Source organism: Oryctolagus cuniculus, chromosome 6, assembly GCF_964237555.1.
Source record: "Oryctolagus cuniculus chromosome 6, mOryCun1.1, whole genome shotgun sequence".
Taxonomy (NCBI): domain Eukaryota; kingdom Metazoa; phylum Chordata; class Mammalia; order Lagomorpha; family Leporidae; genus Oryctolagus; species Oryctolagus cuniculus.
In genome coordinates, this window is record NC_091437.1 from 5793655 (window position 1) to 5809511 (window position 15857).

Consider the following 15857-nt stretch of genomic DNA (forward strand, 5'->3'; position numbering starts at 1 on the left):
GATGGCAGCAGGGAGAGTGGTTAACTACAAATGTGTGGGGAGCAAACCGGACTAGACTGAGTTACTGGAATTAAGACTTATTCTATGCATCTGCTCTCCCACAATATGGCGCTGGGAGAGAAGGAAACAGCTTCTACACAGCTGCCTCCAGTTCAGCTAATAAACTGTAGGACTTGCTCCTGATTGGAGGAGAGCAGCGTACTCGGCGTGTGGGCAGCCGAGTTGGGATTGGCAGAGGAGGACTATAAAGGAGGAGAGAGACGGCATGCACCAGTAACATCTAAGGGGAACATCTAGCTGAAGGAACACCTGTGCAGCCCCCGAGAAGAGCCGGCCGGCGGTGTGCCGCTCCCCTGCGGAAGTGGGGAATGTGGCCAGGGGGAACTGCCCTTCCACGGAGGTGGAAGGGATAGTAGCCAACCCGGGAAGAACCAGCAGCAAACCCGGGGAGGGCCGAGCAGACGAAAGAACAGCGCAGGGTCCTGTGTCGTTCCTCCACGAAGAGGGGGAGCGACACAAATGGACATGAAGGAACTTTTTGTTCTTACTTTTACTAAAGAAATAGCATATGTTTGTCAAGACTTAAAGAACCATGAATTTTACTGTATGTGAATAAACAACAAATGATCAAAAAAATTCAATGCCCAGCCCAAATGTGTGATGACTTAATACATCTTTAATCCACTCCAAAGGGATAATAAAAATTTTTTAAAGTTCCATTTTCATAGTATTCTTTCTTGTATTATGATTATATCTTTTAATCTATATTATCTCTACTACTTGGTAAACAACATTTTTCACATCTGTTTATAAACAATATTTTCTTTTATAACATGTTTATGACTATTCATATAAAACACTTTATAAAATAATAGCTGGATGTTTCTTATATTTAATATAAATATTAGCCGGCACAGCGGCTCACTAGGCTAATCCTCCACCTTGCGGCGCCACACACCAGGTTCTAGTCCCGGTCGGGGCGCCGGATTCTGTCCCGGTTACCCCTCTTCCAGGCCAGCTCTCTGCTGTGGCCCGGGAGTGCAGTGGAGGATGGCCCAAGTGCTTGGGCCCTGCACCCCATGGGAGACCAGGATAAGTACCTGGCTCCTGCCATCAGATCAGCGTTGTGTGCCGGCCACAGTGTGCCGGCTGCGGCGGCCATTGGAGGGTGAACCTACGGCAAAGGAAGACCTTTCTCTCTGTCTCTCTCTCTCACTGTCCACTCTGCCTGTCAAAAAAAAAAAAATATATATATATATATATAAATATTTTGCTCTACTAGTAGTTTCATTCAAATGTGTTCGATATGCTATATTAAATGTACTTTCTAGTGCAAAATCATTTCCTTACAAGCCAAATTTTAAAATCAAATTCCTGTGTATTTCTGACTTGTTTTTGAGAAGTTATATGGCAATGACTATTTTTTTTTTTTTTTGACAGAGTGGACAGTGAGAGAGAGAGAGAGACAGAGAAAGGTCTTCCTTTGCCGTTGGTTCACCCTCCAATGGCCGCCGCGGCCGGCGCACCGCGCCGATCCGATGGCAGGAGCCAGGTGCTTCTCCTGGTCTCCCATGGGGTGCAGGGCCCAAGCACCTGGACCATCCTCCACTGCACTCCCGGGCCACAGCAGAGAGCTGGCCTGGAAGAGGGGCAACCGGGACAGAATCCGGTGCCCCGACCGGGACTAGAACCCGGTGTGCCGGCGCCGCAAGGCAGAGGATTAGCCTAGTGAGCCGCGGCGCCGGCCGGCAATGACTATTAAAATCATATTTAATGGTCATTCTGCTTGTAACATCATTGGTCTAATTTAATTATATTAACTTGATCATTAATGGTCATTTTTGCCAGGTAACATCAATAATTTAAACTTCTGGCACATAACAATATATTCCAAGTACAATAAATATAATATCAGGGCAGGTGTTGTAGCACAGGAGGGTAAGCTCCTGCTTGGGACACCCGCATCCTATACGGGAGTGGTGGTCTGAGTCCCAACTGCTCAGCTTCCAGTTCGGCTTCCTGCCAATCATCCTGGGAGGCAGAAGATGATGGCTCAACTGCTTGGGCTCTTGCTACCCACATGGGAGACTGGAAGAGTTCTAGGCCCCTTGCGTCAGACTGACCCATTCTTGGCTGTTGCAGGCATTTGAGGAGTGAAGCAGCAGATGGAAGTGTGCATTCTCTCTCCCTCACTCCCTCTCTTACTCTTTTCAAGTAGATGAAAATAAATATTAAAAAGTTACAAAAATACAATGATTGTACTTCCAAAAAATGTTGTACCTCTATCTTATTATGGCTTCTTTTTGCATTCACAAAGTGAGAAAGAAAATGAATGAAACAAGACGCAAAAATTCAAAAATAAATACTCCTAGGCATACTAGATGAAATTTAGCACAGAAAGTCAATAAATCTACTTTAGCTTAAAAACAAACAAACAAAAGCCCACCATATTGTATTATGTAATTCTAAATGCCTGATCAAGAAAAAGCTATTTGGAGACAAAAATTGTCAGGCACTGTATTCATAAAGGAAAATTTTTATTTCTCAAATACCTATTTGCTAAATGGACATTTCAAGCTAATGGAACAATATCCAGTATCAATTTAGTAAAGCAGCACTTCTGTAGAAAGCAAAAACAGCCTGAAACTACATTAATTTTCAACGATGTAACACAGAAACAGTGCTAAAAATTTTGGAAGAACAAAAAAGAAAAAAAGCAGCTATATTCCTTAAGATAGATATTAAGAGCTGGAAACTGTGACGTTCACATTCATAAAGCATGGCAGTGTCGCTATTCCTCAAGAGAGCCAGTCTTCACTCCTATTCATTTAAAGAAATCTGTAATTTTTTTAAAAAAATATTTTTATGTGTTTATTTTCAGCTATTTGAAAAGCAGAGAGAGAGAGAGAATCTTCCGTCAGCTGGTTCACACTCTAAATGTCCCCAACAATCAGGGCTGGGATACCCACTTGGGTGGCAGAGATCTAAGCACTCAGGCCATCCTCTGCTGTATCCCAGGATGCACAGCAGGAAGCTGGATTGGAAGCAGAGCAACTGAGACTCAAACTGACATTCCAGTATGGGACAAGGATGTCCTAAGCAGAGGCTTAACCAGCTGCACCACAACGCCCATCCCATCTATAATTTTTTTTTTTTAATTTATCTATTTATTTGAAAGATGAGGGTTAGAGAGACAGAGATCTTCCATTAGATGGCTTACTCCCAAATGACGGCAATGGCCAGGCCAAAGCCAGGAGCCTGGAATTCCATCCACATGTCCCATATGGGTGCAGGGGTCCACTGTTTTCCTAAGAGCATGAGCCTGGAGTTAGATCAAAAGTAGAGCAGCCAGTGGCTGGCGCCGTGGCTCACTAGGCTAATCCTCCGCCTGCGGCGCCGGCACCCCGGGGTTCTTTGTCCTGGTGGGGGCGCCGGATTCTGTCCTGGTTGCTCCTCTTGGCTCTCTGCTGTGGGAAGACCTTTCTCTCTGTCTCTCTCTCACTAACTCTGCCTGTCAAAAAAAAAAAAAAAAAAAAAGTAGAGCAGCCAGGACATCAACTGGGGCCCATATGTAATGCTGGCATTCTGGTGCAGTGACTTAACCGGTGACACAACATCAGCTCCACATGTAATCTTTTGCAGTAGGCACATAAGACAGTAAGAAGTCACGCTCAAATGTGATTGTTTATGTGCCTAACAACGGGGGTCAATCTTTTTATTGAAATAAGTAACCCTCAAACTAGTTTGAGGCCTAAACAGATGTTCTAGGTTTGACTGACATACAAGTGGTTATTACCAATCAACCACTAAATTAGTAAAAATTTCTACACAGCATTTATAAACAACACAATATGAGTAATATTACTAAAACTCACTAGGATATGGACTAAATCAGATTCTAAACCACCTTTCAAGCAGTAGACAGAAATAACTGATCTTTTCAATGAAACAAAAATGTCCTCACCAGGACTGCAGAAATAGTGAACAAATACAAAATACTTGTTATAATTTAAACGGCTTTTTCTAGCATTAACAATTCAACAGGTTTTGTTGTTTATAGTCCTCATATGCTTCAAGCTTTTGTGTAAGGATGTATGCATCTTTACTGTGAGTCAAATAAAGCTGTGCTTCTCAAACTTTAATGTACAAAACCAGAGGATCATAGTGAAATGCAGGTTTTGACTCAGTTTGTCTGGGTTGAGTCCAGGCCATTCCACTACTGCTAGACTCTGAGTAGCAGACAAAGAAGGAACCTTATTTTCTTGATTGCTATTCAGCTTTGCCACACAGCTAACATATCGGAAAGCAATAATGAGTGGAAGGAATGTAAATCTAAAGAGTGGTTAGGCCACACCTCTGACTTACACCACGCAGAAACAAAATCTTATCATTCCCATGGACTCCAAACTTAACATGTGCCAAAGCAGGAAAATGATGTGCTTTTTACAAATAGATTACACAGTTTCGTCCAGAAAAGTCCTAGTATTAGTAAACACTGCAGTCTAACCTCAGTAACTTTCTTATTTAACCCAAACATTGTAAATGATCTATGATCAAACTTTAAAAAAGATCAATTTTTAAAATAAATATCCAAAATGCTATCTACCTACCTATATATATATACACCATCAAAAAAGTAAAAAATATTCAAAGAATTGAAAATATTTACAAATCATGTATCTAATAAAGGACTTGTATTCTGAATATATAAACAGCTCAATAATAGAAAAAATAACTCAATCAAAAATGTGTAGAGGATATGAAGACAGTTTTCCAAGATAACATATAAATTGCCAATAAGGAGATAAATGAAAGACGCTGAACATGGTTAGCCAGGGGAAAAATATAAACCAAGTCACAATGAGCTGTCATGTCACATCCCTGAGAACAAACGCTGGCGAAGATGCGAAGAAACTGGGACGCTCTTGTGTTATTAATAAAAACAAACTGTACAGCCACACTGGAGAACAGTTTGGTAGTTTCTCAAAAGGATAAACAGAGGGCCTAGAACCTAATAATTCCACTCCCAGGTGTATGCCTAAGAGAAACGAAAATGCACAATTACAGAAAAACTTATATATGAATATTCATAGCAGCATTACACAGAATAGCTAAAAAGTAGAAACAATCCAAATGCCCATCAACTGCTAAAAGGATAAAAGTAGTATATGCAAATAATGGAACATATCTTAGCAATAAAAAGAGGTAAATACTGACACATGTTACAAAATGGGTGAACCTTGAAAACATTACGCTAAATAGAAAAAGCAAGTCACAGAGGGCTGGTGCTGTGCTGAGAGGGCTAAGCCTCTACCTGCAGCACACATCCCATATAGGCACCAGTTCGTGTACAGGCTGCTCTTCTCCCAATCCAGGTCTCTGCTGTGGCCTGGGAAAACAGTGGAAAATGGCCCAAGTATTTAGACCCCTGCACCCAAGTGGGAGATCGGGAAGAAGCTCCCGTCTCCTGCCTTCTCACTGGCTCAGCTCTAGCCATTGTAACCATTTGGAGAGTGAACCAGTGGATGGAAGACCTTTCTCTCTGTCTCTTCCCTCTGTCTATAACTCTACCTCTCAAATAAATAAAATCTTAAAAAAAAAAAAAAAAGGCAAGTCACAAAACATCACACAGTATGTAATTTGCTTTATACAAAATGTCCAGAATAGGTAAATTTATAGATACAGAAAGATTAGTGGTCATCTATTATTAGTACAGCTGTGAGGAACAAGCAATGATGAAAACTTGATTGTCGGGTTGGCACTGTGGCACAGTGGGTTAAGCCACTGCCTGCAGTACCAGCATCCTATATGGGCACTGCTTTCGAGTTCTGGCTGCTCCACTTCCGATCCAGCTCTCTGCTACGGCCTGGGAAAGCAGTGGAAGATGGCCTAAGTCTTTGGACCCCTGCACCCACTTGGGAAACCAGGAAGAAACACCTGGCTCCTGGCTTCGTGGCTCCAGCCATTGCGGCCAACTGAAGAGTGAACCAGCAGATGGAAGACGTCTGTCTCTCTCTCTGCCCCTCTGTGCATCTCTGACTTTCAAAAAAAAAAAAAAAAACTTGATTGTCATGATGACGAATGAGCCCATACACATTTAAAAAAAAAAAGCTACTGAATTGTACACTTACAGGTAAGTACCATGTGAATTATATCTCAGTAAAGCTGTTTAAAAACAAAAAAGTCAAAATTATTTGTGTTTTTTGGTAAAAGTTTAAATGTTAAAAGAGAACAGTAATGAGGTGGTCTTTTATTCTAACAGATTTGGTTGGAAATGCACAAAAACAATACTCATCTCTCCTCTTCAGATTACTACTATGCTTGGCAACCCCTGCTTCCTCAACTGTACAGCTGGCCAGAGCTGCACGGGGAGAGGTCCACTGTCAGATGGGGACAGCGGTGAAGAGCTCAACCACACAGCAATGCTGATCCCAAATATTCTACTGCCTGGAGAGCCAACTGGTGTGGCGACTGGAGGAAGGAGCACTGGAATGTTTCCCTTCCCACATACAGGCTATCAGGAGAAACACGCAAGGACAGTTCACAAAAAGGATTAAAAAAGAGAACCAAAGACAACCTACCAACACCACTACACTGATTTCCCTTCATTAATTTTATGTATAAGGCCTTGAGCTATACCTGACAACATAGATCCTTGAGCTCATAATAGTCAAATGCTAAAACCTACCTGTGGATAAGAAACTACTTTTTTTTTTAAGACTTATTTACTCATGTGAAAGGTAGAGGCAGAGAGAGAGAGAGGTCTTCCATCCACTGGTTCACTCCCCAGTTGGCCACAACAGCCGGAGCTGTGCTGATCCAAAGCCAGGAACCTGGAGCTTCCTCCGGGTCTCCCACGTGGGTACAGAGGCCCAAGGACTTGGGCCATCTTCTACTGCCTTCCCAGGTCACAGAGGAGAGCCAGATCTGAAGTGGAGCAGCTGGCAGCTTTACCAGCTATGACACAGTGCTAGCCCAGGAACTGCTTTTCAAACAGGTCTTCAGGTTAAGTAGAACTTTCCAGGTTAAGAGCACTGTAGCTAAGGGATGGGGCTGAAAACAACTCTTCTGTAGACTGAAACCATCAACTCACAGTTCAAGACAATTCCCTTTCCTGGCTATTCTATCTCACAGACTCCTTTTTCAATCACAGTTTTTCCCAAAGCAAGGGGGAAAAAGGAGGGAGAGAAGTTTTGGTCAGATCAGTATCCATGTGACTTTTTTATCTGGGCCTCTCCCTCCCTCTTCCTCCTCTGCATTCCATGACATACATTGTTATTCTGATGCCTCAACAGTGTAAATCTCTAGAATACCCAGGGCTTCCTGAATTTTTTAAACAAATGAACTTAATAAATCTATTTATGAAAATCTGATAATGATAAACTCAAGGAGGTAACCACATGCACCTAAATGTTATTAAGGAAAACTTGGCCTCTGCTTCAAGCACACCTTGCAATCATCAACAAAGTAAACAGCAGCATGGCTCATAAACCCCTCATTCTCACCCAGCTCCTACTCAGTCCTAAGGACTCTAAGCTCAGAGTTCAATCTCTAGGGACAGGGGGCCATAGAGATACACCCCTGTTGAACTGAATTCACACACCCTCTACAGATTAACTTATCCAAGGGGATACCAAGAAACACAAGAGAAAAAAAAAAATATAGGAAGGACTTGCAGGAGCAACTTGATGATTTGGGATTAAAATGTTAATGGATTCAGTTAAGTTATCTAAGTATGATTAAATCAAAATAAAGATAAGAGTGCTGTAGAGTCGAATGAAATTTTGGGTTCTATCATCCCTTTACTTTTCTCTGCAAGGCAGGTGTACTAAGGTGCTCACAGGTGAAAAGAACTCGCCAACTTCAGAACGAAGAGAGACCTCCCACTTCCAACACCTCAGGCTAGTACTGGAGCTCGCAAAGGTAACCCATCTCCACTTCCAATAGCCTAGGCTAGTACTGAAGTAAAGTGACATATCTACTACGTCCATCTTTATTTCAGTCCATTTATTCTCTTCATACCTGCAGCACAGTACTGGCAGAAAACACACACATGAGACAAGTGGAACAGAAAAGAACAGAGAAACAGTCTGTAATTTACAAGGGAGATTCTTACAAATTTACAGTGGGGAAAAAATACATTGTGGTTTTTTTTTTTACATTTCCTTAACTAAAATACACCTATTGCCCAAAATGCCTACAATATAGGACAGAAATAATGTAATGCCTTGGGTTTGCTTTATATTTTAGAAAAAAAGAAAAATATTTATTTTTAAGAACTTTGTCAAGTGTAAATAATTGCTGAGGGTGGTGGCTACATCATGGTTTATGTATGTTAGAAAATTTCCATGATAAAAAGGCACAAAACCTGCCCAAACTAGCTCCTTCTTAAACCTTTCTAATACTAGCTAAACCGTTACATGAATTCTTCCTTTTCTGAGGCTTAAGTCTGTAGAGTTCTACCTGTACCTCTCACTATTGACAGAGACTGTCTTATTTTGATGCCTTAAGTATTCATGAAATATTTAGTTCTCTACGGAAAGAAATAACAATGTTTGCCATCAAGTCGCTTATAACCTTTGCTCTTTTAAACTGAACATCCAATAAGCTCAGTTACCAAACGCCCACTATCAACCACACACTTGTCCTGACGCATTGGATAAAAACACCAGATCTGGACCCTCAAAAACTCACAAACTAACAGAATGCAGAGAGATGATTTTCTCTTTCAAAATCCCAGATATTACTCTTCCAAAAAACTCTGACTGCCTTACCACTGCATGACAAATAAAATCTAACTTCCTTCTTTGTCCTTTGTAATCTACCCTGGATGTCCCGGTTTGCCCCTTAGTGGAATACACCTACTTTCCAAGTATATTCTCCAAGTATATTTCTCCATGTGCCTGCTCAAAAGACTGGAAAACTGTATCAAAAAACCTTCTGCAAATCTGACCCCAACAATCCTTTCAAGGCCCAGTTCTCCATTCTTGCTGTAGTGTTCCTAGTCAGCATACTCTTCCTCTAAAATCCTATAGCATGGATTGTTTACACCATTCCTTTAGCAGTTAGCAAACCTGATACCTTCTACCTTCTCACAGCCTCCAAAATGTCCAACACAATGCCTTGCCCAAGAAAGGGTCCGTAATGTTATCCATGTACTCCACTACCCAGGGTACAGAAAATGACTCCTAAGTGAGGACGCTGTCTTCTTGGGCCAGTCTCCTAATCCCAACCCAGTCAGCTCTGTGGGCCTGAAGTATTGACTCATGCACTGAATGCTGCTCAAATCTGGGTGTAAAAGCATAACGGAAGGAAGGAACTTCACTTTAGATAGGCAAAGCCCTATTGTGAGTCCAAACAAAAACAATGCAAAACAACCAACCAACCAAATCAAAGAAAGCCAAAGATGACTATCCTGTGACAGCTCTGAAAGGGGCTTATCAGTTCTGATTTGGAGTCTATAGATTCATACGGGATCCAATTCCAGTCTCAAAAATCAATCAACTTTGAGTGTTAAACTGGAAGGTACTCCTAAATGGCTCAAAGATTTCTCCCCTTTGGAACACTAAGGGAAAAGAATAAATCCACTGCCTCTGAAATAAGAAGTCCGTGGTATGGGATTTCCAAGTATCTAAAAGAAGAAAGCACTACGATTGCACTTACCATATCGTGGCTCAAGTGTCTGCTTATGACCCTGTCTCTCCGAGCAAACCATGAGCTCTTCAAGAGCAAGGAATCAAGGACCGGACTTCCTGCCTACTCATCTCTGTGTAGCCTAAGACTAACAAAGCGGCACACTGAGGGACTCAACAAATGCTCTCTCAGCGAACGAATTCCACTAGGTTAGAACACGTTCAAAATGCCAACAGCCTGTTAAAAAGTAATGGAAAAAAGTTAAATAATATATTCAAATGTCAACTGCCTGTTAAAAAGTAACGGGAAGTAGAAGTCACATGCATTTTATATTTAAGCAGACCAAGCACAACCTATTGGTATCTCTTTTCTTTAGAACCATTTACAATGGATGACATATAAAATGTCCTAAGAAATTATTCCATTTTATCCCTTGTCTGATCATTCTTTTCCATTTTTTGGGTAAGGCCAAAAATGTGGGAAAGATCCTTTCTTGCTGCTCTATCAGATCCTTCGCCAGTGTCTCTGTCTCAGTTTCAATTGGTGCCTGCTTTTTAATTACTGTTAACACACTTGTAAAAAAAGAAAAAAACAGAATCAAGGAGAAACGACTGTCAAAGAATGGAAGCTTCATGATCAGAGTGGTGGAGAGGGCATGGATTTCAGTCTGCCAACAGTCGTGAGGAATCATGTCAAAATTCAAAGGCCACAAAAAGTTAAAACAACTAAACACACGATGACATTATATATTTATCTATGTAAAACTGAGGCTATCTGAAAATAATATGGGGTATGAAACTGTTTTTTCATGCTGTGTTTATTTTTTTTAAAGGCACACATACTAGATATTGATGCTGAGGAGAAATTTGCAGACCACAGAGCCAAAAAGAGTGCACATACACAGGCTCACATACAAGGCAACGGGGGGGGGGATAAAAGGCATACTCTTCTGAAATTGCTCCAAAGTAATCAAGTTAAATATTCTTCATTTATCGGGGGGGGGGGGGGGAATACTGAGCAAAAAAAGAGATATTTATATTATAGTTCTTCCTACACTGTATCTCCACATGTACATAAAGTAGTGGAAAAACGTAAGGAAAATAAATAGTACCAGTGTTCATCTCTCCAATGACCTAAGAATTTAAAAATACTCCAACCTGACTTCAATATGAGTTTATCAATAATTTGTACATAATTAAGATGTTAAAAAAATCAAAACAAAGAAAGAAACTCCAAGAAGCCTTAGAAAAGCCATACCTTTTAACCCCTTTGCTTTGCATTATTTCAAAGCACTCCCAGTATTTACATGGCTAGTTTTGCAGTGATTTTCTTAAAACAAGCATTCTCCAAAAGAATAATTTTATAAAATCACATGCTGGCATTTGACTCAACCTACCTCTAGACAATCGGGAATAAATGAAAACATTTCTAAGATCGAACATGTATTGGAGCATTTTTTAATAATACTAAAAATCTGGAAACAACATAAAACTCCATTTAAAGAGTGCACAGTTGTTCAAAGAGCTGTGACCAATGACAGTAAAGGTAACATCTATTAAGCCATAAATATGTCATATAACAGCATATAAAATAAAATTGCACACATATATCTACATGCAAAATTCAGAAATATCTTTGGAAGGATATGAGATTTTTACTTCCTCTGAAAAAAATTTTCAGAAAAAAATCTTGTATCACTTTTACAACAAACCTTTTCTTAAAAAGATACACTATGCTCAGTAAATATGCTCAAAAATGATGCACAGCCCCTAGCTGTGTGGTTTAACTTCTCCTAAAGGCAAACCATGCACTAATACAAATACAAATGCACATTACTTGAATTCAGCAATTCCACGCACAGGTCTTATACTACAGCCATCACCACTAAGTGGGCAAAGGCAAATTTTTGTTCAAGAATATTCTCAAGCGCATTGTTTGCATTCGCAAAGTACTGAATGTGACCGAAATGTTGACAGACTAGATAAATTATGGACGTGCACACAATGAAATCCTCTACTGCTATGAAATAAGAATGAGGTAGCTATGTGTTGGAACTGAATGACATCCAAGATAAACTAAGGTTAAAAAAAAAATACAGAAGAGCATGGATCAACCAACAGTGAGGAGTAAGAGAGGGCAAACACAGACAAGCATGCTTGTATTCCCACTGACCAGCTCTACAAGGACACACAAAAACTGTAAGCAGTGGTTGCCGGGAGTTAAAGTTCTACAAACCGGGCAGAAGTTCTAGTTTTCACTGAAAACACTGTAAGTCAATTCGTGTTGTTTGAAACTTTTATTTTAAGATGTATGTCTGCTTCCTTGGAGTTTTAGTAGCCTCTTAAAATTTATGAACCACCCTGCTGTTATATAAATAGATGTAAGAAAATCGGGCTTTAAATGCTTATGCTATGAAGACAGCACTTTTGAAGGCCTTGCTCTTTTTCTGCACAAAGGTGTTAATACTGTCACTTACCAACAAACGCCTGTCTACTTAAACAGTCCTTGGTGCTGCTCTCAGGACTTGAGTAGCTGTAAAAATCTGTTTTCTCTCTTACTGTCTGTCCTGCCTGTTCTATATACAATGATTTGCTCTTCGTCCCAAATAAATGTAGAATACGGGAGCAGATTTTCTCCTTTTCCTCTGATATTAATCCTCCCAGGTCAGTCTGGCCTTGGCCTTCCCTCGCAGAACAAATGAAATGCCTACCTAGAACAAACAAGACGATGACTCACCGAGTAGAGTAGCTTCTACTCCAAGGCTGTTCTAAAAAAAAAGGAGGGGGGGGGATGCCTAAGAAAAGTGTATTACATGTGACTCTACTGCCAGGTAGGTAACTATAAGCCTAAGGGACACTACGCTGGTAATCTTAGGGAACCCATTTCCCAGGAACTGGAACTGACTTCAAAGAAAGAGAGAAAGAAAAAAAAAAAAAAGGCTGTTTAAAATAGCGACAGAGGTCTTTTTCACAACCGTCCTACGTGTTATCAAACATCAGAGACATTCAGCAAAGCTGTGCTGGACGCTACCTAAGGAAAACAGGTCTGCCGGTGGGGGCTCACTCAACACCAGCGCTTCTAATTAGGCAGCAAACTTCCGGACAACAAGTGGTAGACGCTTTCAGAAACAAAAACAAAGACGCTCAACTCACCTTTCACACTCTTTCTGTTGACGTCGGCCCCCTTCTCCAGTAAGTACTGAGCGATCTCTTTGTGGCCCTTGTAACACGAGATCATCAGGCAGGTGTGCCCGTGCCGGTTGGACACCTCCAGGTCAGCCTTGTGTTCCACGAGGTACTTCACGATTTCCAGGTGGCCGTCAAAACACGCGGCTCGCAGAGGGGTGGAGTTGGTCAGGGTCGTGTTGTTCACGGACGCCCCGTGATTCAGCAGAGACTGGACCACCTTCAGGTGCCCCGCGGCCGACGCGGCCCACAGAGGCGGGGCTCCCTCGATGGTTTCGCCGTCGAAGTTGACCGAGCCCCCGACCTCTATGGAGGCGCTGCACTGCTCCAGCAGGAACTCCACCATGTCCAGGTGCCCATACCTGGCGGCCATCAGCAGCGGCGTGGCCCCGTTGGTCTTTTCGGAGATCAAGGAGGAAACCTCCTCTTTGGATTTGCTCGCCAACAACTTGGTGAGGAGGCGGAGTTTGCCATCGCGAGCTGCGTTGAACACTGCTGTCTTTAGATCCATGGATGTCCGGCGGAGCGGCCGCGCCTCCTCTATCCTTGAAAGCAAAGCTCCGGCTTAACTCGCAGGCCCCGCACACGCCAGTGAACAGGAACCAAGACCCAGCGTCAGTCACTGCACCCCAGGGCGGATGTCAGTCCGCGGAGAGCGTGTTCGGTCCCGCAGCCTCCCGGCATCGGACAGCCAGAGCGCCAACTAGACGGAGGGGAGGGGAGGGGAGGAAGCGGTGTGAATTTCCCAGAGGCAAGGACGACTTAGGTCCTTATTTCCTACTTCAGGGCCAGCAGGGGCGAGAAGGCCACGCTGCAGGAAGTCCCCCCGCCAGCCCCAGGAGGGAAAAGACCTGGGCGCGCACGTCCGGGGGCGCGCGGGCTGCCCCGGCGAACTCCGCCGGTCCCCGGGCCCCGCGGCCAGCTTTGTTCCCGTTGCGCTCGGCACGCGCCCGGGCGTCCCAGGGCTCCCCTCCCCGGCCTCTGCAGAGGAGAGCGGCCAAGGGCGCGCGGCTGCAGGCCGCGTGCTGGCCGGACGGGAGTCGAGAGGGAACAAAAAGGCCGGGCCGGCCAACGCCAAAACCCGCGCCCGAAGGCCCTCTCCCTCCGAACTCCTCGGCGCCCTCGGGAAATCCGGCCGCCCTTCCAGCCACAACTTGGCCGGCCCCGCGCGGGGGCGCCCCCACAGCGCCGCCAAGCCCCCGTGGGCCCGGCCGGACGCCGTCCTCCCGCGACCCCTCCCCGCAGGCCCGCCCCGGGGCGCCCTCCTGCCCGCCCGCCCGCGGGCGCCGCCGCCGCCGCCGCTACCTGCCCGCGGCTAGTCCTGCCGGCCGCTCGGGCTCCGCCGCCCCCTTCAGTCGGAAACCGTTGTCCCCGCCGCCGCCCGCACCGCCCGGCTCCGCCTGCGGCCGCACAGCTCCTCCATGCCCCGCGCCCCACAGCAATGAACCCGGCCGCGCCACTCGCCCCGCCCCGCCACGCCGGGCCGCCTCCCGCCCTCCCCGTCGGCGCCGGCTGCAGCGGCTGCAGCGGCGGCCGCGGCCGATGGTGTAATGGGCTGCGGGCCGGGGGCCGGACGAGCCCGAGCGCTGCCTCACATCACTGACGCGCCAGCCGCGCCATTGGGCCGGGGGAGGGCGGCGGCCGCCGCGAGCAACCGCCTGGGGGCGGGGCCGGGCGCCGCGGCCGGGGCGGCGCGCGCGGAGTGCGCCTGCGCGCGCCGGGGGCGGGGCCGCGTCGCGTCGCGTCGTGTCGCGTCGCGTCGCGGGCGCCGGAGGCCGCGGGGGGCGCCGCGCGGTTCCGCGGGCCGCGTGCGTTCCCGGCCGTCGTCCGGGGCCCTCAGCGCGGTGGCGGCCCGGGGCCCTCAGCGCGGTGGCGGCCCGGGGCCCTCAGCGCGGTGGCGGCCCGGGGCCCTCAGCGCGGTGGCGGCCCGGGGCCCTCAGCGCGGTGGCGGCCCGGGGCGGCCCGGTTCGCCGTGCGCGATCTCGCCCTCCGCGGGTGGACGCTGAGCGACCGCGTTTCCCAGGCCCCTCCTGGGACCCCCCGCGTGCCTGGGCTTTGGAAACGCTGTGGCCCTGAAAGACGCCGGACTCGGAGGGGCGAGAAAGCCAAGAGCGGAACACAGGCCAGTCCTGGAATTGTCGATCCCGAAGCCGGGAAGTGAAAGCCAGACGGTGCTCGCGAATGAGAGGCGTTAAGACAGACGACGAAAAAAAAATTTAAAAAAAAAATAAATAAATAAATAAAAAAAAAGACAGACGACGGGGAGGAAACGTGTGGACTCCATGACCGGCCCTGGATGAAGCTGCATTGAGCACGATCGAGGAGTGTATGGTGGTTGGGGGTAACACCCGCAATGAGTCATGAGGAGGAGGCAGTTTCCGCAGACAAGGCAGCCTGCTGGGCACACACACGTCCTAGGGTGGGCGGGCTGACCCCTGCACCCGGAGTGTCATCGCCGTCGTCACTGACAGAAGCCATTGACCATACGACCCTGAAGAAATGTTTACAAGAAATCACAGCTTTATCTTCATGTTTACCTACAGCGTGGTCCAGAGGCTCACGTAGTTTTGTGTCAGTAATTTTCCAAAACTATGTATTTTGCTTTTTTTCTCTTGGCATATTCTATCAACATGTTCTCACAGTCTTAATAATTATTTTTAAGTGGGGCGTAATAGTTTCCGTAGGTAGTCAATATATACACTCAACATTAGGTGGCCAAAATTGGAGTTGAGATTACTACTTCCACTGGGAAGTAAGTATAAAGGAACAGAGTGTAAAGGATGGATTAGTCATCTATAAAATGACACAACTAGGTAGGTGGACACTTGGCCGAGTGGCCAGGCACCTGTCTGATGCCTGCATCCTACACTGCAGTGCCTGGGTTTGAGTCCTGACTCCACTTTCCTGCTAATGCAGACCCTGGGAGGCAGGGGTGTGGGTTCCAGTGATTGGGTTCCTGCCACGCACTTGGGAGACCTGGCCTGAGTCCCCAGCTTCAGCCCCAGTTGGGAGCTGTGTGGCAGACAATTGGAAAGCGAA

The 15857-nt window shown here is 45.5% G+C and overlaps 1 protein-coding gene across 1 annotated transcript in view; it reads right to left on the reverse strand.

Annotated features, from left to right (window-relative positions):
* FEM1C (fem-1 homolog C) overlaps nucleotides 1-13329 on the reverse strand; it is a 28878-nt gene extending 15549 nt beyond the window's left edge. The window contains exon 1 of the mRNA XM_070076014.1: nucleotides 12786-13329. Within this exon, the coding sequence (XP_069932115.1) occupies nucleotides 12786-13329 (544 nt within the window). The remainder of the gene's footprint in view (nucleotides 1-12785) is intronic.
* Nucleotides 13330-15857: the final 2528 nt, after the last annotated feature.